The 23,091-nt window shown below is 39.2% G+C and overlaps 2 protein-coding genes across 2 annotated transcripts in view; one reads left to right on the top strand and one right to left on the bottom strand.

Moving 5' to 3' along the window:
- Window positions 1-794: 794 nt before the first annotated feature.
- LOC135702057 (igLON family member 5-like) overlaps window positions 795-23,091 on the top strand; it is a 210,387-nt gene continuing 188,090 nt past the window's right edge. Inside the window, exon 1 of the mRNA XM_065223047.1 lies at window positions 795-2,486. Coding sequence (XP_065079119.1) covers window positions 2,378-2,486 — 109 coding nt within the window. The 5' untranslated portion in view covers window positions 795-2,377. The remainder of the gene's footprint in view (window positions 2,487-23,091) is intronic.
- LOC135702049 (uncharacterized) lies at window positions 4,046-4,742 on the bottom strand (the record flags this gene model as incomplete). The annotated part of the gene is made up of 2 exons (XM_065223018.1): window positions 4,046-4,161; window positions 4,495-4,742. Coding segments are annotated over 2 exons (360 nt in total), but the record flags the coding sequence as incomplete, so codon positions are not given.

The raw sequence follows: 23,091 nt of genomic DNA, 5'->3' as shown, positions 1-23,091 counted from the left end.
CTGCTGATACTGCTACTGTACAATCCTGGAGTCCGGGATTGGAGGTCCCCACCACTTATGAATTTGTTTTGGTCTGCCTTTTAGATGAGCACGGAAACCTCATCAAATAGAACGGTCTCTCGCTGTGAGTGTGTGACTTACTGTGTTTGCTGCCCTGGGGAGCGTTTTCGTAAATGGGGGAAATTTCCCTTTTCTGCATAAAAAGCTTCTTGCAGGAGACGGCCAGGAGGTGTTTTTGTTGGCCACGTTCCAAAGGCTTTTCCGACGTTCGTCGTTTGAATTCGAATGGAAAATAGTGTTTGCATAAAAGCAGAATTTTCCGCTCCGTGGAAACCAATCGTTATATTTAAGCCAAGACTGCGATGCAGGGAAAGGAGATGTTTATGCGTACGTGTGTAATTTATTCCCAGAGGGGGTTGTAATTGGTTTACTTTTTGCTTCTCGATAGGGATGGGAATGGAAAACGTTCACCAGGTGAGTGCGAACGTGATTACGTAAAACCGTTTTCTCTCGATTTGATGCAATTTCTCGGTCTGGGTGGACGTGAGCATTCCTTGGATAAGGATTGCTACCTTGTCGGCGGTCAGGTCGCTTCTGTCGCGGGCAAGGTAATCTCGAACGTCAGAGAAAAATCCGCTGTCGGTTGCTCAAGTTTCGAGTACTGCAAATGGTGACATGCGCACTTGTGTCGTTCGAGCAGTTTGAGCCCGACTCACGTGTGTTGCACGGGATGCAAAATCAGCAGCAAGATTCCGACGAGCAGGAATGTTTCAGTCACTGTTACGAGTGCACTGCGTTCGGTCGGGTTTTTCCTCTGCTGGGAGCTTCGTGAGTGCGAATCGAAAAACGGTAGCAATCACATAACCATAGTAGGCGAGCGGTGCGCACGGTGAAAGAGTGGAGACGTTTTTTTTCCCGGTGAGGACTGTTGTTTTTATCGGGCTCTGTTATTTTTTGTCAGAGAAGTAGGCAGTGATGTTACGGCCGGTACATGATCACAGGTGACCCTCGGGGTAGAGTCCTGAATATTCAGACAATAGCCATTCGGTGAAGTGTTAATTTGTGTGACGTTCAATAAAAATGCGATGCATATGTACTGAATGTATTGTGTGAAATCGTCATCATCTTTGGATTGTGGCAGGTCTAGGCTCGGATGCTAATGGTGTGGGTAATATCCACACGAAAAAGGAAAATGTGGAAAAGTGAATGTAGAAAGAGGCTACTTCAGCAGGGAACGGAATACTTAATCTCTAAATTGTGTCACCAAGGAAATCGTAAACAGCTGAATTTATGTGCTTGAACGGAACAAACCAGACTTCTCGCTTTTAAAAGAAAGTTACCAGCATATTCTGACTCTCACAAAAGCTACAGACGAATGAAAACCCTCCTGTAATTGGGAACACGCAAGCTCCGTGTGCTACTTAATCGGGATGAGTTCGAACAAACATCGTGTAATAAGGATTACAGTTTACACCGTAAAGTCCTTCGCAGAAAATGTACTCGCCTGCTTTACAACAAACGGAAACTCGTTGGTGTCCAGCTAGTTTGAAACATTGTTGTTGAGGTTTCTTTTTTTTTCAAACCCAGGACTTAAGCTAATCTCGGTACTTTGGGCTCCCCTCTTGTGCCCATTGGGTCAAAGTCATAACCATAAATTAAGCATTCATTTATATGCTAAACACTGCTTCGTTTAGCTGTTTCCTCACCATCCACGTCCCCCGTGGGGGTTGGGAGCCGTCGTCCTGCGTGTGAATCTTTCTCTCATATGAACAAGTGTGTCTGATTGTTTGTGTGTGCTTGTGTGGAAACCTGAATAGCACTCTTACCCCCAATCAAAGGACGCTGAGCTGCAAGAAGACGAAGCAGGAAGAAGAAAATGCGAAAAACCGTCTGCTACTGCTGCCGCTGCTGGTTGGGTTGCAATAATCGTAAAAGTTGAATTGTTTTCAGCTTTAGCCGCACAGCCTCTTTTCAAAGCCCGAGAGTGGGTGTCGGTTTAGTTATTTTTCTTCTTGGTTGTGCTGTTTTGGGAGGGTGAAAATCAAGTGGTATTAAAAACCTACTTCACTTTCTCAAGTTTTTCAAAGCGAAAAAACGGAAGTGAACAAAAAGAACACTTTTCCGGAAGAGGAAGAAAGCACCAGAAAGAAGATGAAGAAGAAGCAGTGAGTAGTGTTGTCTATAGCACCTTTTACCCTGGAGAAAGTGTTGAGGAAAAACAACTACAGCAATGGTACTTCCGGAGTATGAATAACACCAGGAGGTTCAAGGGTGTGTGGTAAAGAATACATGGAAAAATAGTATAGATATAGCAACAAATACCTTCAACAACAACAACAACAAAAAGTGGAATAGTGAAACAGGGCGAAATAGAAAAATGTGGCTGGAAAAACTGGTGCTAGTGTATCTGTTGACGCTGTTCAACTCACTGGACGGATACTTTCTGGATAACGACAGTCCCTTGACTGGGCGTCACAGGAGAAAAGGTGAGTACGTACGGCACGGAAGCCAGCAGATTGATAAGGTTTAGAAAAATCGTGCAGACATGGGTTATGGGTTCTAGGATGCTTTCGGCATTACTGAAGATTGATGAATGTTTATAGCGATAAATTTATCTAAAGTTACAGCATGGATCTGAATAAATCTGTGAGTCAAGTTGTAGCCTGTACTCATTGCAAGTTATCGCGTTACCAGTAGCCACTGCTGCAAAGTATAAATTTCATTTCCAAAAAAATAGCTGATTTTCACTATCCACCTGATGTCAGTATCATTTTACAGACTGTCAATATCAATGTCGCTCTCCTAAATATCAATGGGCAAATGATATTATAACCGTAACGTAACTAACTGACATTCAAAGTTCGGTAGCAAATGTTTCCCACTTACGCCCTCTAATCGGATACTGATCATCGAAAAACTCATCGGTACTATTGAAACAATGCAATGGTCAAACAAAATAGCTACATCAGTGACGTCAGTCAGCGTTGAGAAAACTGCCATGCAGGTAACTTGAACGTTTTGTGCCAGTACTTGGGCTGGCTGCCATATCAATAAAACTATTTATTTAACCTAATATTAGCACATCTAAATAAATAAATATAAGAGTCAAATACTTAAAATTCATCCATAAGTATATCAACATTGAGAATACATAAATTAAAACTTCACTGCAATCAACCCGACACGAAACTTTGTTGGCTCCATCAGACTTCCACTCAGGCATGGCATAAAAAACTCCATGCAAGCATCCTAATTTGTCACATTACACATTCTATCCCCTCGAGGATCCCGCTGCAGCACGGAAACTAAACCGAAAATATTTCATATCTGCTGGTTCGAAAAGTTCTTCTGTCATCGCTAACATACACTCACACCACGTCACCGCACACATACGGAAAAGCGTTTAAATATTCATTGCATTTCAAAACTTCTCCATCTTGGTGCTCAAAATATATGAACTTTCTTTCCCGCTGTATCCCGCATATTTGCAGAATCCCGGGAGAATCTTATAGTACATGAAGTCGTAAAGTTTCTAATTCGTTTCAATCTAGATACTGCCGGTAGTGGAGCGTCTAGGATCTTCTACATCTCCCTTCGTGCTTGCCCCCACCGGTTCCAATTCCTCCGAGGAAAAAAGTTTCCAGCTGCCTTCGGGGAACGCTTTCGGGAGGTGTCTGAAATTGGACCGGTATGTATCTTCTCAGCTATCGGCTTAACTTATTAATTAGGTCTGCTCTGTAGGAGTCGATGAGCAGCAACATCAAACGACCAACCAACCAGTTTCCCGGATAGACTGGAGCCGAGCAGAGGTAGGTTGATTTACTGGAAAATCTATTAGGTCTTGTCTGGCATCGACGGTTGCCGCTAGGGGGGATGATCCCATTTATTGGGAAAAGTATTTTAGACCGAGGCCCGGTAGAATTTTGATTGAAATGCTGGAAATTTTACTTTACTCTTGCCTATTTCAAGGTTCTAACTAATTTAAGCCTAATTGGATTGGTTTTGCGATGAGGATAATTGGATTTACGCATGTATTTAGAAGAATAATCTTACACATGATACCTTTTAACTGATGATTTCTGCTTCTCGCGATTCCGTTTGAATGTTCGCATCTCTATGAACATGATTCGATAGTTTATGATGTCCAATGTTTCGTCTTCCCTGTTAGAAAAAAATATATAATAATAGCCGATTTTCCTATTGCAAATCTACATTAAATTAAAAATTCTGATGAATGTGAGCGAAGGGTTACTAATTTCTATTTAATTCCACTATTTCAATTGGTTATAAATTGACATTAGTAATGCTTCTCCCTATATTTATAAAAAAATAAGTAGAAATCAAAATGATTTCAAATTTTGTATCAACCAGAGATTTTTCAGACAACCAGTTCCAATTCAAAAAGAATTGTAAGAGCCCAAGCAGCAGAAGAAGAAAAAGAAGAAGAAAAGGATAGAACCGCCAGTGAACAAACACTCACTCACGTACACTTACACAATCGTATCGAGATCCCCGCTCAGGAAGTCGCCTATCCTCTGCCGGGTGTGATAGGATGCCATCGGTGCCATCAGAATTTCCCGTTGCTCGCGTAAGCACTCGTTTTCATTTTGCAGCTGGGAAATTACCTCCAATTGCTTTCGGTACGTGAACCGCTGCACTTCCGTTTCGGCCATTAACCGTTCAATCAACGACCTCAGCTCGGTGTTTTCCCGTTCCAGCTGTTCAATGCGGATGCCAGCAGCATGGGGCGTGTCCCTGTGGTATTGGTGGTTTTTCTGCAGCAAGTAAACACCGGACGGAAAGAAGCTCTCCGGAAGCGACTCAGCTGTTCTCGGGCGATCACGTGCTTCCCTTATGACATGTGCGGTTAGGTCTTGCTGAGAATGCGTTGGGAAAATGTATGGCAATCATCGGAATACGTTATTCATAATCAATAAAACTGTTATCTTACCGAACGGGAGCGGAATAAACCGGGACGGCATCTCACTGGTAGAATAGGTTTCCTTTCGACAAGCCAGGAAATAGATTTCGGAACATTGGAATCAACTACGGCAGTGATTGGTTTAACTGTTACTTCGGAACGAATTTTGTCAACACTCATGATGTTTGTTGTGTCTTATTTGTCGCCATGGTTATGTCGCTGTCGACTTGGACTGTGATTTATGTCACAACATAGAATCAAGAACAGATGTCTGTCTCGAGACTTTCGACTTCCATCGTCCTTCTTCTTCGTCCTTGAAGATTATATCGATATCGATACTTCATTGTCTGACAGGCTTCATATCACTCTCGTCTCCGTAGGGCATCAATCAACCCTAATGCCCTTAGATTCCACTTCAGCAACAACGATAATGAAAGGCTTTGAACTCTGCGCTCCAGACAACTTGTCAGTCAAGATGATGACAAATTTGCCTCAACCGGGATCGAAAGCTATCGACCCGAGTTGGCAATCTGCAAACGGAAAAAGAGTTTGGTAATGGTTCATACATTAAATCGTTCTCGGAAAGACGTGATTTTGGCAATGTGGCTTAGTTATATGGAAAAGAGCTTCAGAGCACGTGTGTTTGCAAAAAAAAAACCATGCCTACTCAATGTAAGCGAGGGTTGAAAGATAAAGTTTCCCTTTGGAGAACATATTGCACACCTTTACGCACGGGGAAATGGGTGGGTAGCAAAAAGAGCACGCAGTCAATGCAGTCTTGTGGTTGTGAATTCAGAGGTATTCTCGGCAGCAACGTGATGTAACGATGCCGAACTTGGTTGCGGATTTCTTCGTGCCACCAGGGTTGAATTTTGAGTTTGCTGATAATTCGCTTGAGAAAAAAATGACGCGTTTTGTAAGACTGAAAGTCGCTTGTTAGCGACCTGTTGGTAATGCAATTTGATGTTTATTTATTTTTGATTATTTTTATATATCACTGACATGCAATTCAAATCAAATCAAATCGAATTGAATTTCACGATCGTATAAAAAATGATTATAACTAAAACTGCAATAACCTCACTTTTGTATTAATTTCTTATTGCAAACCATGCCGTATACTTTTTAAAGCTTTATTTGAGAGATTTGTAGTCAAATGCCGTATATTAGCTGCGGAACTATAACAGATTTCGTAGAGTCAGTGATGCAAAATATCATGACTCTCACGTGACACTCGTCTACGCATCTACCGACTATCGCTGACAGAACGTTTTGTCACGCAGTGAGAGGTAGAGCCATTGCAAAGAATAATCACCAGTAATGGTCACTGCTCACTAGCAAAATATTACACTCGCTGCTGATGATGAAAAGCACAACGAAAACAGTGAAGACTTCTGCAGTACGATCATGAGAAAAGCGAAACGACAGAAGAAAATGAAAACAATGCCTACGCATTCCAAGTTCGTCTTGGCAGGCGCGACTGTGTGAGTTACAAACAAAGCAGGCAACATTAAACGGAAGCTGTTGGGCTCACTTACCAACACACTCACATAAACAAGCAAAGCAGCAATTGCTTCAAAACGAGCACAGATGAGTGTCGTGATTGTCGGGAATGACCAGATCGGTGATGGATCACAACCGAAGACGACATTCACCAGTTGCTTTTTACTTCTTTCGTCAACTTAATGGATGGTCATGGAGAGAGCTACCATCAACTGTTTGACGATCGTGATTGTGATAGGTCGCAACTCTGCGTAGAGTTTTGATTTCAGGCAAAATTTGTTTCCTGCAGACAATGCCTCGTACAAACAAAGTACCTCCATAATGCAACGTGTGATACTATGGCAAAATAAAATTTAAATTATGGGTTCCCTGTAAAGGTCAAAGTTTCTCAAATAAGGAAAATGGTTTTTTTTTTTCAAAATTAATAAATCTTAACAATACAAAACGGCTACTTAATTTAAAAAATATAGAAATAACAATCAAGTAATTGCTGTTGATAATGCATAACTCTTAAGTGTTTAGATAGGCTGATATCCATCGAATACAGCAATTTAACTCAACTCGTAACCTGTCAATTGCCCTCGCAAATTAATTTAACAGAAATTCACACCCAAATTGAGCGGCGCCGGTGGTGTAGTGGTAAGCGTGATTACCTCTCACCCCAGCAGGCCTGGGTTCAATCCCAGTCGGCGCCGCCGGGATGTTCTGAAGCATAACATCTCTGATCACGCCTTCCTTCGGAAGGGAAGTAAGCCGTTGGTCCCCGGTTCATGAGTTGATGGGTCGATAGGTAGGGTCCAGGTGTGGGAGCTGCCTTCCTGGCGTCGTTAGCATTGGTGCTCAGCACGGAAAACAAGATCGACGGACAAGAAACCTAGGATAAAAAAAAAACACCCAAATTGAAAATAAGGAATTAATATTACATTCTTGGGAGCATACCAGCAGTGAGCCTATGGAGCATTTCTTGTTGATTAACTTGACTCTTAGTCTTAGTCATTCTGGAATGTACTGAGTATAAAATTTACGTAATCAAGTTCATCATTACCCAGAATGATGAGAGGTTGTCTAAGATTGACTAGAGAAATAAACATCGGACTTGGAAATATTGAGAGGCAATAGATTTCGTATTTATTATTTTGTTGCAGAATATCTGATAAATTTAAGTCTCAAATCTACAATTACAGGATAATTTGACAAGAATTGAGTTTTGTACATATAGGAGAAGATGAATATTTGTTGAAATCCTGAAAAATGAGTCTAAGGTGTGACACAGTTATATTCCATGTAATTCAATAAATATCAACAGGAGGTTAAATTCATTTCAATAACTGTTTATCATCATAAACAATGAAAATAAACACTTTGTTCAATACATATACTTTAAGTCTTTTATAAGCTTTGTTTACCTAAGCTACCATATTACTAAATCACTATTTTAAATTGGACATATTTTTTAGACTAAAGCGCTTCCAATTGCATTAATACATGGGGTGTGTTGTGTCTGAAAAAGTTTTTTAAGAGATTTCTATATATCTGAAACACATTTGGCTCTATAATTGTTCTTCTGAGATCAAATTGATTATTTTTATGAAGATCGTTTCTCGGTTACATTTAGGAGCCACCTTAAGTTATCGATTTTCTTTTGATGTAGATTACTAGAAATGATTATGGATATAAAAACATGCCTTAAAACGAACCAGAAATAGCGGCTTCTTACTCCAAAGGGCCTGTGTTCAATCCCACTCGGCACCGTTGGGAATTGCAGAGGCCATTTTTTTTAATGCCCTCCACTAACCACCACACCAAGGAGCTCGCACAGAGAGCCCCCTGGTAATGGACACTTACTAAAAAAAAAACAAAGAAAACGCGGAGCGTGATTAAAAACAATGTAAATCCCAGTGGAACATAGTTCCTTTGAAGGGATTCACATACTCAACAGAAAATTCTAAATAATTTATAGAGTGATAACGTTTGTGGCTTAACATAAAAAATTGAACTTATTAAATTATACTATAATTAATGATGCAGGAAAAATATAGCAGGTTCCAGAAAAATCTACATATGCAAATGGTAGACACTTTTAGAGAATATATTCATTTACGTTCATAATTATATACTGCTTCAGCTTGCTTTAGAAGATAATTTTGTTCATTATTGCTTTCAAGTCGATGGGAAGTATATTGAACTTTAATGGACCGTAGTTTGTGATGCGACCTAGACCCAAGTTCGTGCATGCTCTGGTTCTCAGTAACTCATTTACATGTCTAGTTCTCTGAAGGTTAACTATAGTCGAAAAAAAACAATGTTGAGATGGAAATTACGGTTATGTAACGTGTTGTGCACATTCAAAATTGTTTGAGAATCGCGCAAGCCTAGAATGGGGATAATTCTGTGGCATGAACTAGTATAAAGCAAAACTGTTGAGAATAAGGGAGGTAAATTAAAAATTACTTTCTCACATCTATTCTGCAACGTTTGAATTTTTTAAGTTTTGATTTAGCAGCATGACCCCAAACGTTGATTAGGTATTAAAGTATGGAATGAATACACGCGTAATAAAATCACAGCAATGATTCATTGGGCACAAAACAGCGTACTCTTTTCATGAGGCCACATAAAGACGAAACTTTGCTAGATACATGCTTTAAGTGAGTGTCCCATAAAAGACAAGAATCTGAGTGCAACCCTAAGTATTTAAATGGTTCAACTTTTTCAATGCACAAATTTCCGACACATGGATCGGGGTATTGCGAGATTTTTTTCCGTGACGAGTGGAAAACCATGTACTTTGTTTTCGTCAGATTCAGAGAAAGGCGATTGCCGTTAAAATATTCTGTAAGACTCGCCAGATCTGATTCGATGTCATTAACAATGGATTGTATACAAGAACGAGGATAGAATAAAGCCGTGTCGTCTGCAAAAAGTCTTGGTGTTCCAAGAAGTTTTAAATTTCCCAAATCGTTGATATATATCAAAAACAGCAAAGGACCTATGTTACTTCCTTGAGGAACTCCAATATTAACCGGGCGTAAACTACTACAAACACCATTTATTGCTACAAATTGTTTTCGATCTGAGAGATAGCTTTTTATCAAATCGTTGGCAACTCCTCTAATCCCGTATCGATCAAGTTTCTTCAGAAGAATTTCGTGGTTAATGGTATCATATGCTTTTTTTAGATCAATGAATAAGCCCCCAACAATCTTTATTCGGTCAACATCACAGATCAACGCATCAATAAGCTCGGTAATAGCAGTCATTGTTCCACAGCCTTCCCGAAAGCCGTACTGGAATTTATACAGAACATTATTAGAACACAAAAAGTTTAGAAGCCGGCTTGTTAAAAGTTTTTTAAATTTTATTAAGAACTGACAGGGTTGAAATTGGTCTATAGTTAGAAGGGTCATGAGTGTCGCCAGATTTAAACACTGGCGTGACTTAAGCGATTTTTAAAACATTAGGATAAGATCCAGTTACTATTATGCTATTGAAGAGCTTGGAAATAATCTTAGAGAGTGGACCAATGTTAGCTTTCATCAAATCTACCGGAAGATTATCATACCCTCTGCTTTTCCTAACATCAAGCTGACTTATTAAGATACTAACTTCGTTCGCGCTAGCGGGTCTCAGGAAAATCGAATTATTAACACACTTTACAGGTTTCAAAAAATCGAAATTGTTCTTTGGAAGTTTTTTGGCCAAACTGTTGCCAATGCCAGAAAAAAAGCTGTTGAAAACTTCAGCAACATCGTGATCTGAGTCCAAGATTATCCCATCAGCTCGTAATTTTATTCGTTCACTATCTTTATTGCGACCAAAAATTTCATTCAGCTTTTTCCACACATTGAAATGACTAGAGCTATTGAGTATGTTTTCATAATATTCTTTTTTGCACCGTTGCTTAGCAGTTTTCACTTTTTTTGAAACATGAACCAGCATTTCACGAACATGCACATCATTAGGATTGCTTTTGACTTTTTCGAGGTAATTATTTTTTATTTGGATCAGCCGCCAAATGCTCTATGTCATCCGACAATGCTCACCTTTTACTCTGACAATTTTAGTGAATGATCTGGTGCACTCAGTTAACAGTTTATTATAGGTTGCAATCAGAATATTTAGAGTAGTTTCAACATCATCAGTAATTTGAAGATCATTCAAAAACATTCTCAGTTCTTGTTGCCTCTTTCCATTAATCAGTGGGAGAGACGAAATAACAGGAAGATGGTCGCTAATATCACTGAAAATAGTATAATTCTGCAGATTCACAGCAAGTTCGATCAGGCAAATAAAATGATCTAAAATATTGTTACTTGCTGGACGTGTTGAACAAGTATTGGTGCTTACATAGCCGTAAGATTCTAATAAATTTTTGTATCTAGCTACTACGTTATTGTTTTGCAGATTAATTGGGACATTTACATCACCAACAATGAAAAAAGGTTTAGACGGAGTAGCACTAGATAGCCAGCCTTCTAAAATATTCTGAAACTCGTTGTAATCAAACGAAGGTGGGTGATAAGTACCAATAACGTTATACATATGGCCCCGGAACTTGATCTCTAAATGGACGTAATGCAGGCCATTGATTGTTTGACTATCTATCAATTTGTTATCTTAAGAACTTTTTTTTTCCGTGTCGTGGACATTTACCACTGCGACCAGTGTTTTGATCTATTGTGGTGTATCCTCTTTTTACTATTTGCCGTGTGTTTTGATGATCAACCACTATGTAGAGTGATCTTCATCATTGATCATCGGCATTATCCCAATATGGAATTGCACTTCGAATGAAGTTTACAACTTTATTGGGTATACTGGTCCAAATTTCTTCAGGTACGGTGAGTCCTTTATCAAGAAATCTGCATCGTTTATTAAATAAAGCAGTGCAATCACACAATAAATGTTCAGAGCTTTCGCTCTCCAAATAACAAAAGCGACATCTATCGTCGCTAAGCTTTCCAATTTTTTTAAAATGATATTTACTAGGACAATGTCCTGTTATTAATCCAGTGTAGGTGCTTAAATCTTTTTTGGAAAGATTGAGTAACCTTTGCGTACTCAAAACGTTGGGCTTAATGAATTGTTTAGATTGCCGGGCTGTTGAGGTATTATTCCAATTGGATTGTACCTTACTTTTTTCCCAGTTCTTTAATTCCATTTTCAGATTAGAAGGCGATAGACCAGTAAATGGTTCGGGACCAATAAATTTCTGGGATGAGCCAAGCTTTGCAATTGATCAGCTTTTTCATTTCCTTCAATGCCGCAATGACCAAGAACCCAATATAGATTTACCTTGTTACGACAGGACAATTTCTGAAGTTGATTATAGCATTCCCACACTAACTTTGAAGTGTAGATCATTGATTTAAGGGCATTCAATGCTGCTTGACTGTCCGAAAAAATGCATATGTTTGCATTCCTATAATTTCTTTTTAAACATATTTCTACACATTCTAGAATCGCAAATATTTCTGCTTGGAATACTGTTGGCCATTTACCCATTGCTACAGAACAGTTAATTCCGGGACCTGTTATTCCTGCCCCTACCCTGTTATCCTGTTTTGAGCCATCCGTGTAGAATGTTATAGACCCAGGACGAATCAACGGCCCTCCAGTCTCCCAATCATTGCGTGTTGTATTAAACACATTAAATAGATGGTTGAATTCATGAGTTTTTGCCATTAAATCTTCATTCTTTAAAATTAGTGGACTTAATTGAATCTCTTTCAAGATGCTCATATGATTTTTAAGATCTCCTTCAAAGAGCTCTTTTGTTCGTCTGAGTCTGAGAGCATTCTTCATTGCATCCAGTTGAATGAATTGATGTAAAGGAAGAAGATTAAGCAAAGCTTCTAAGGCTTTAGATGGAGTACTGCGCATTGCTCCAGTTATGGAGGTAGTGGCCAACCTCTGCAGTTTTCCAAGTCTTTGTTGAGCTGTTTTTTGCACTGTTTTTGGCCACCAAACTAGTGATGCATAAATTATTCTTGGTTTTACTATAGCCGAATAAATCCAATGTAACATTTTAGGTTTGAGTCCCCATTTCTTACCAAACGTCCTTTTACTAATCCAAAGAGCATTGGTTGCTTTTTTTATTACTTGTTCTAAATGTACATTCCAATAGAGCTTGCTATCTAAAGTTACTCCTAAATATTTTACTTCCGAAGAATATTTTAATTCTGTTCCTTCAAAAGAAAGTTTTGAAAATAAGACTTTTCGTCTTTTTGTAAAGGGTACAATCGTTGTTTTTGAAGGATTTATTTTCAATCCTTCATTCTTGCACCACAGTGTAGCTACATTTAATGCCGTCTGCATTCTGCTTGATATGATTTCATCAAATTTTCCGCGGACTATTATCACTATATCATCCGCAAACCCAATAATTTCAAACCCTAGCGATTCAAGACTAATAAGAAGCTCGTCTACTACTAGCGACCATAGAAGAGGAGAGAGGACGCCTCCTTGAGGACAGCCTTTAGCAGCTGTTACCTTTATGGTTGACTCTCCAAGATTTGATGTTATTTCACGATTCGATAACATTTCTACTATCCAATATATTACGCTTTCATTAAACCCACGTCTTTTCATGGCAGTTTCCATTGATTAAGGCAGCCATTAATACCTCCTTTGCTTCGAAGGATTTTTTGATTTTTGAGACAAGAGTGTGTAATGCTGTAATTGTTGATTTGCCTGGTTGATAAGCAAATTGAGCTTTACTCTTTGGTATTTTTGGAAGAATTTCAGATTTGATATGTTCATCTATTATCTTCTCCATTAATTTAAGGAAAATTGACGACAAACTGATAGGTCTGAATGATTTGGGAGAAGACTTGTCTTTTTTATTAGCCTTTGGTATAAATACTACTCGAACTTGTCGCCACGTTGTAGGAATGTATCTAAGCAAAAAGCTTGCTTTAAGTAAACTTACTAAGGCCGGAATCAATACTGTTTTATACTTTTGAATTAAAATTGGATAAATTCCATCCAAACCTGGAGATTTGAATGGTTCAAAAGAGTCTATAGCCCATGCAACTTTAGAATTAGTAAACATTACACTAGCTAGATTGTTTGCCTCTTCATTGGACTGTCTTGATCCATTTACTGAGTCATGACCTCTAGCGAAATTTACAACAGATATAGTGGAAGCAGTAGGCAAATACCCTGGGAAGTGAGATTGCATCATTACTTCCAATGTTTCTTTAGTAGTTAAGGTAAAAGAACCGTCCTCTTTTTTAAAGGCTCCTAAGCCGTTTGCATGATCCTTAGAAAGGACTTTTTGAAGTTTTGCGGTAACAGGAGTACTTTCAATGTTTTCACACATATGTCTCCAATCTTTACGTTTGGATCTTCTAATTTCTTTGTTATAGTCAGTCAAAGCCTCTTTATAGGTAGACCAATTTCCTATTATTTTAGCTCGGTTAAATAGTTTACGAGCCTTTTTCCTTAGCTTTTCTAATCTGTCATTCCACCAGGATACATCTCTATTAGTAGAGCGTTCCTTTATAGAACAACTTACATAATAAGCTTGTTTAATTTGTGTTACTAGGCATTCAGATGCCTTTTCCAACTTATCATTGGTGCTTATATCCATAGAAACATCCCATTGTACGGAGAGATTGGAGTTGTACAGCTCCCAATTTGTTTTCCTAGGTAGGTTTCCTTGATTATATCACTTGCTTTATATTCAAATAGAATTTGTCTATGATCAGATAATGAAATTTCATCTGATACATGCCAGTTTATTACCCGATCTGAGAGAGCAGAGCTACATAGCGTTAAATCCAAAATATGCTCGATAGCCTGGAATTTTTTTTTTTTTTTATATCTTTATTAAGGAGACTTTCAGCCGTTGGCTGGCTCGTCTCCGAAGACCTGGAATATTGTAAATACTGCTATTCTCTTACATTCCTTGATAACGCTTTTCTTCGGAAGGGAAGTAAAGCCGATGGTCCCCAGTCCATGTGTTGATGGGTCGATAAGAAGAGTCCAGATGTGGGAGCTGCCTCCCTGGCTTCGGTAGAATTGGTACTCAGTACGAAAAACAAGATCGACGGTAAACAAATCAATGAAAAAAAGGCTTAAAAATATAATATAATATATATTCTTAATAATTACAGGTATGCCATGTGAATTTTGAGGATTGCTTCAAAATACAATTCCGATTAATGTTCCATGATAATTCCATAGATAGTTCCATGGAATGCAAAGACTTCAAAAGAAATTTTTAAAAGAATTTATTGCAGATTCAATCCATAATTTCATGATAAGTTTTGAAGAATTATTAAAAAATTAAAAGAATATTACAAGTGGGTTGTGGTGGAAATTTTGGTTCAGATTTAAAAGAAGCTATATAGGAATGCTGAGGTGAATTCCTATGGAGTTCTGACTAGAATTACGTAGGAATATTTGACAACAATTCTATGGGAATTCTGTGGAGCACTTTAAAAGAACTTTGAGGCAAATTCCATAATTGCACTGAAAATAACTCCTAGGGAGTTGAAAGGCAATTCAAAGGTAATTCTGATGAGAATGTATTTAAATTTCAGAGCATTTATAAAAAGAAATTCAATTAAAATTAACAAGGGACGAGTTTCGAATGAATCAATACGTGATCTGCTTGATCATTCTGATAGGAATTTCAAGGAATTTCTGAGTCCATCTCAATGGAAATCTGAGCAGAATCTGAGTAAAAAATCGACAGCAACTCGGAGGTTAATTCGACAGTGAGCTTAACCGCGATGATCGATTCTCTTCGTCGATTTTCTCTTTTGTTAATAACTCGATTGGATTAACATTTTTCGGTGCGTTTGTTGTTGCTTTTGTTAGCCAATACAACCTGTGACAGCACTGTAATGGACAAATTTCCGAAAATTGCTAATATTTTCGAAGAAATTTTTAACTTCATGTGAATTTAATGGAAGTAATACAACTATTATTTGGGCAGTGAAAGCAAATAGCACAAATCTCTGTAATTAAGTTTGAAATTTTTAAATGTTTGAACATTGTTTTGGACTTCTGACCCGTTACCTAAATAGAATGTAACGAATTTTCTCAAATATCCAAAAACCAAATCTAAATCTAACATCTGCTCTCAGTTTCAGCCTTTAAAAGGCAGCCTTCGCAGTCGGTCTGCAGAATTTCCCGTGCATAAAAACTTTCATCAAATGCTTGTCCTGGTTTTCTGGATAGGTATCATCTAGTTCATCCACCCGCAACAGACTCGTATAAACATTTCCCACTCTCATACACACGCACATCCCTCCCCCCTAACGCTGGCAACAAAAAATACGAAAGTCACGCTCGTTTCACCTCGCTTTGCCTTTACCCTTGGGGAGGGTTATTCGAGGAAGACACAGTTGCGAAATCTGCACATATGGAGAAACATCCACCCGCGATATACTTCATATCTGCTGAAGGTGGGAGAAAACCTGCTTTTCACACTCACTCCCGCTGCATCTGGTGCCGATGTTTGTGAGTAGAAAAGAGGTAATACACGTGTAAAATAAGTTGCCTTCCGGATCCAACGCTGTTGCACCGAGACACACACATACAAACAGGCGAGAGCTCACTTGATCCTTCAGGAATAAAGAGTCAATTCAAGAGTCACTTGGCATTCTGTGCTCCCTTTCCTCCCACGAGAAGACAGCATCGACTGCCATTCTTTGGCGAGGTAAGGGTTATATGAGGTCTGATGGGTTCTCTCCTATTACCAAACCGCATGACCGTTCGCCCAGGGACTAGATTGTACCAAGCTGTCGTATCCTGGATCCTAGAAGTGTGTGAATTTTGGTGTTAATAAAAGGTTTTTTCCACAGTTATTTTCTGACCATGTGGCTGCTAGCATGACCCGATCCGTTCGTCTGCCGGGTCACAGGGGTCGAAAGTTTGTTTTTCGACTGAGTGGCAGAAAAGTTCGCCATTAGTGCTGGTCGTTGTCGTCGTCGTGGGTGCCCCCTTATTTGCCTCTCCTCACTTAGCTCACAGTCAATGTGCGAATTAATGTCATTTTCAGAACGCCTTGTTTGGGTTGGGTTAGCAAATGAACCCCTCCTGAGCGCCAAAAACGCCGACATTATGGTCCAGTGTGAAGGATTTTCGGATGAAATATGACTGCGCTTTTGGGGGCTATGCCAGTGGCGATGAAAAGACAGTTAATGGTTTGGCAAATTTATGGTCCCACGCTTTCGTTACGACAACTCGGACAGATCGCAAACTATGCCGCACAATAATACCAACTCTATCTGTGTGAGACCATAAGCACCACCGACCACCGCATCTGCTCTTTGTCGCTGATGGATTCTGGGAGTGGAAGGTGGGAATCAGGAGCAGCCCCTAGCAGACATGTTATATATGTGTGATAAAAGTGCTGTCTCCGGGGAAAAAGGGTGTTATAATAGTGTCAGTGCACATTTTCTGATTTCGGGGATTTGAGTATTCAGGGTGATATAATATGGCGTGAAAAGCTTTTAAAATCTAAATTTTAAGCTCGTGACTTCTTTTTTTTTATCTATTTGTCTGCTTTGTTGGATTTTAAGTTATATGATAAATGGTTTTTTGTTTATAAATGACTAGATTTAGAAAAATACAGGAACATTTTAATTTGCATAAGGGATACTTTTTTCATGGATTGCTTAAAAGTATGCAGATAGTGATAAAGTGGGAAAAATATAAGGAATCACTCACCGCATATAATCAGGAAATACGAAGATCAAAGAGGATACAATGGAGACATACATGTGAGAAAATTAAAAATACTTCAGCAACTGCTAGGTTGCAGAAAATACTCGCTAGAGATCATTCCAATGGGCTGCCCAAGTAACATTGCAGGTTTTATCGTGGTTTTATAGCATTCTACAAGTCTAAGTCATGGTCTACAGAACCCTCATAAAATCAAAATTGTTACTTGGGCTGGGCACTTTGAAAAAAGGAGGATGGTGCTTTTAATACTTCTACAAATGAAACGTTAGAGTTGATGATGAGAACGATTTTTCCATGTTCTATTATCAATTCAGGGGCCTCATAGCCTAGTCAGCAAAGGCACGGTATTACCAAGCCGGAGGCGGCGGGTTCGATTCCCGGTCCGGTCGAGGGAATCTTTCGGGTTGGAAATTTTCTCGACTTCCCTGGGCATAGAGTATCATTGTGCTTGCCACACAATATACAAATTCATGCATTGGTAATTGGCATCGAAAGCTCTCAATTGATAACTGTGGAAGTGCATTTAGAACACTAAGTTGAGAGCACGCAATTAGCTAATATGCGCTGAGCAATAAGCTTAAAAATGCGAAAAAGAAGAAGAAGAAGAAGATTATCAATTCCAACGAAGACCAAAACGCAACGACAACAGCAATTGGTATCAATGAAACCAAGACGAATATTCATGAAATATTGAATGAAACGACTGAGTTAGACAGAACAAGAGCTGATGCTTGCACTTTGGCCAACAAAATCTTTACTGAAAGAAAATTTGAACCAAAGGATGCCCTCAAGGAGGCATGTTATCACCTCTAGTGTGGTCTTTGATAGTTGATGATCTTCTCAAATATTTAATAGCCCAAGGTTTCGGTATTATTGGCTTCGCACATGATATAGTTATAATTGTGCGTAGCAAATATGATTGTATTATCGCTAACAGAATGCAAATTTCTTTAAATTTTGTCTCATCATTGTGTGATAGGGAAGGATTGAACATAAATCCTTCCAGACCTACTATTGTGCCATTTACGCGAAGGAAGAAATTCTCATTAGACAACAAAAGATTGAAAGGCACACTTTTAGAACTTTCTAATGCTGTCAAAAATGTTGAAGTAATCCTTGATAGTAAACTTAATTGTAGCATGCATCTAGAGCAGGCAATAAACAAAGCTACTAATGCAGTCCGCATCGTGCTCTCTTGCCGTGCGGATCTATTTGCTTTTTGCTTAAGGAAGTGTTACTGCTACCTCAAGCTACAACAAATTTAAACAGCACTTTTCAGTGCTCAACCTGTAACAATTTTCAACCCTCTCCAACTCTTATTCCTCTTCGATCCTTGTTTGGACCCTACCCGAGGTAATCCTTCTTGGATATCGATTTGGAAAATTCCTCTTCGATCCTTCAGATTCTTATAGTAATCTGCTTGGAAGTCGATTTGGATAAAAATTTACTGCCGACATGGCGCCTAAACGCAAAAGAAAGGGGAAAACTCTTGACCCCTTTTGATGAAATTAATTTAAGTAATCAATTTGATTTGCTCACAGATGATGAGAATGATCCACCATCCAAGAAAAATTCTAGTAAACTTTCCCGGCTTAATTCCAAGAAGGAAAAGATTCCCCCTATTGTGATAACCACTTCCGATTTCCATGCTCTTCGCATGGAACTTTTGAACTTCGTGAAAGTTAAGTTTTCACTACAAATTGGACGTCGGGGTGAATGCCGTGTATTGGCTGAAACCTTGGACGGATTTAAATGTCTTCTCAAGTATCTTACTGAGAAGAAGCACAAATTTTTTACTTACGACACCAAAACTGAACGTGTGTTCAAGGTTGTCATGAAAGGACTGCCCAGTGGTGAATCCCTGGATCAGATCAAAGATGAACTGGCAACATTACTTGAAGTTGTGCCACTCCAAGTAATCAAAATGAAAATGAAATCCCGTCCTGGCGATTCGCGCAACGGGATTTCTAATGATTTTTATTTAGTTCACTTCAAGTCTAGTGAACTAAACAACCTTAAGGCCTTAGAAAAAGCTAGCCTTATGCTCCATGTCCGAGTGAAGTGGGAACACTTCAGGAAGACTGGAGGAAATTTCCAAAACCTCACTCAGTGCCGTAGTATGGGGTCGCGGAACTAAAAATTGCTACATGCCAGCTAAATGCAGGAATTGTGGTGATTCCTCTCACGCAAAGGACGACTGTCCTGTGAAGGAAGATCCTAAGAAATTTAAATGTTTAAATTGTGGTGAAAACCACATATCCAATTTTCGGGAATGTAAGACTCGCAAAGCGATCTTACAATCTCGTTCTAACCGTCAGGTAGGAAACGCTCCACGTACCCGACCAGGTACAAATTCCTCTGCTGTTAACAACGGTCAGCGAGGAATAAATTCTACATTCGTATCCGTAGGTGCAAATATCACCCCTGCTTCAAATTTGTCATCTATACCTACTCTCCTCGCTGCTAACAATGATCAACGAGTTAATGGAGCTACCTTTGCTGCTATTGCAGCGGGTAGAAATCAAAATACTAACCAACGTAATTCTAACGGAAATTTTGACAACTTTGCCCCTAAAATGGAATTCATTAATCATTAATTGATATGATTTCTGATATGCTTAAATCTAACTCCATGTTTGATGCTATTCAAACTGGAATAAACTTTGCAAATAATATTGTGATGACTTTTAAATTCAGTAATGAATTTTAAAGCATCAAATATTTTAAATTGGAATGCTCAATCTCTTAAAGATAATGAAGACGAGATATTTAACTTTTTGAAATGGTCGTCTTGATGGACCCTGTGGTGGCGTTGCCATCATTGTTCATAGACGAATCAAACATAAAATTCTTCTTTATTTGAAACCAAAGCTTTTGAAACTTTGGGAGTTTCTGTTGAAACAAAATTTAGACAACTTACGTTTATAGCTGCCTATTTGCCATTCCAATGCGTAGGCCAGCAAAAGAATTTTCTCAAGGGTGACCTCCAGAAACTTACCCGTCATAGGTCTAAATTCTTCATTATTGGTGATTTTAATGCAAAACACCGCTCATGGAATAATGCTCAAAGCAATTCCAATGGTAATATTCTGTTTGATGATTGTTCTGCAGGTTATTACACTATTCAATATCCAAACAGTCCAACATGCTTTTCTTCTGCAAGAAATCCCTCCACTATTGATTTGGTCTTAACTGATTCATGTCAACTTTGTAGCCAATTGGTTACCCATGCTGACTTCGGTTCTGATCACCTTCCAGTAACTTTTGAAATATCCCAAGAAATAATTTCTAATCCCAACAGCTCTACTTTCAATTACCATAGAGCTGATTGGGAGCAATATCGAACATTTATGGAATATAACTTCGATCCAAACATTTCTTTGTAAACCAAAGATGAAATTAATTATGCTCTTGAATCTCTGACTACTTCTACAGTTGAAGCAAGAGCTGCCTCAGTACCAAAATGCGAGGTTAAATTCGATTCAATTATAATAGACGACGATCTTCAGCTATTGATCCGTCTTAAAAATGTCCGTAGGAGACAATATCAAAGAACACGCGATCCTGCCATGAAATTTATCTGGCAGGATTTACAAAAACAAATTAAAAAACGATTCTCTGCCCTGAGGAACAAAACTTTTGAAAATAATGTTTCTAAATTAGACCCGAGTTCCAAACCCTTTTGGAAACTCACAAATATTTTGAAAAAACCTCAAAAGCCTATTCCAGCGCTTAAAGAAGGTGCTAAAATTTTGATCACAAATTTGGAAAAAGCTCCGAAACTTGCTAAGCAATTCGAGAGTTTCCATAATTTCAATTTGGGTCTTACTAGTCCTTTTGAGAATCAGGTTGCTCGGGATTTTCTGAATATTTTCTCTCGGGAAAATATTTTTGATGATTCCTGGGGGACTGATTTGGACGAAGTAAGGTCTATAACTAAAAAGTTTCATAATATGAAAGCTCCAGGTGATGATGGAATTTTCTATATCCTCATCAAAAAACTACCAGAGAGTACCTTGTAAATATAAATACAAAATTTGGCTTCGGACCGTACTGTTCTTTGATCCTCGGAAGAACATACTTACTTAAAATCCCGATGTTGACCTCCGTGTTGACCTTGTCGCCTTCTGGAATGAACACCGGGTCCATTTTTTTGCCATCGGAAGCCACCAATCCAAACACCATAACGCTAGCAGGATACTTGGTCAGATACACGTTTTTGTGCTTGTTGGCCACGTCTTTTACCTAATAAAAAAAAAACTAACCTACCGGTCGGTTCTGGAATTTGATTCGAGATCGACGGTAAATATGCTCTCGTCGTTGAACAGGATTACCGGATTTTTTTCTTTTAAGACTTGTAGCTCCCGGATGCGGTTGGTAATCATGTGAGTTTTTTTTTTCGTGCCCTCGACTTCGCCCCGCAATCTTCCTTTACGATCTTCCATCAATGATCCCGTGTTCCTTTGCCATTTTCCTTATTGAACGCACTGGATTTACCCGAATCTTCCTTTTGATAGCAGCGATAAATCTCGGAGCCTGAGCTGACCTAGGAAGACCTGTGGTCACCTTCGCGGATAGTTGTCCTTTCTTTTCTCGGTCTAAAACCCTTTTGACGGTCCACCGGGACACTCCCACGGCGATTGAAATGTCTTTTTGCGACATTTGCGCGTGGGACAAATCACGAATACGCTGCCACTTCGTCATGGTGCAACTGTCAAACTTAGTAAATCATTTTCTTTTATGCACAGCCTACTACGGTATGAGCTATAGATTACGTGCATGCAAAGAAAACCAAGGCATTGTATGCACAAGTGAAACGGGAACCTTATTTGTACGATGGTGCAAACATTATCACGCATACGGTAAGAGATGAACTAGCCCATGGCTAAAAATCTCTCTAATAAAGAAAAAAAAAAAAAATCACGCATACGGTATACAGTATACTGCTATTTCTCGACTATCGTTGAAACAATTACTCTGATTTTTGTATGCGATTATTGCCAACCATAAGCTACTTATCTACAGAAAATCCGCTCAATTGGATGAATGACAGCTTAGAAATAAGCGGTTGATGGGCGGTGCCACCCACCGCATAAATGGATGGATTGCTGTACTTAGTATATTTTTTTTTCCTTTGGTTTGTTTTTTCCGTCGATCTTGTTTTCCGTGCTGAGCACCAATGCTACCGACGTGCCAGGAAGGCAGCTCCCACACCTAGACCCTACCTATCGACCCATCAACTCATGAACCGGGGACCAACGGCTTTACTTCCCATCCTAAGGAAGGCGTGATCAGAGATGTTATGCCTCAGAACATCCCGGCGGCGCCGACTGGGATTGAACCCAGGCCTGCTGGGGTGAGAGGTTATCACGCTTACCACTACACCGCTGTACTTAGTATACTCAAGAGAAACATGAGACATGCGAGACCAACACGAAGTAGGCAAGGAATTGACATCCAGCATAAATGACGCGAATGTGAATCCCTTCGACCTTCCAAACCTAACATCCAAATTACACGAGAATGATTGAAATACGGTAGAAAACGTTCAAGGTTATTCCTTAGCATCAGTAGCGTGAATAATATCAATTGTGAAAACTCGCAGCCTAATTCATATTCATTGCAAACTCATAACACCCTCACGCCAAGCAACGTGCAAGGATAGTTCTCATGCTAATCAGAACGTCAAGTGGCACAGTGAGTGCCTAATCCTACTTATTGAATTCACACCATGCACAGTCAAGAGGCTTCCCCACAAGCCGGCAACTTTGCTCCAATCTTTGCCCCTTTGCGAGATTGTCTGAACGTGCATGTATGACAATGGTTTAATTAAGAAAATTGGAATGTTCTTTTCGATAACGGGGTGGAGCGAAAGAGAAGCCTGCTCCAACATAGAGCATCAGAATGGCACAGTCAGGCACTCCCAAGTTCCGATAGAAATCTTCATACGAACGGTTACTGTGTAA

This window comes from Ochlerotatus camptorhynchus, unplaced genomic scaffold (genome assembly GCF_037179485.1).
Source record: "Ochlerotatus camptorhynchus isolate MF236.1 unplaced genomic scaffold, CSIRO-AGI_Acam_v1.1 ptg000183l, whole genome shotgun sequence".
Taxonomy (NCBI): domain Eukaryota; kingdom Metazoa; phylum Arthropoda; class Insecta; order Diptera; family Culicidae; genus Ochlerotatus; species Ochlerotatus camptorhynchus.
The sequence above is the reverse complement of the archived record's forward strand: the minus strand, read 5'-3'. Positions and strand labels throughout refer to the sequence as shown.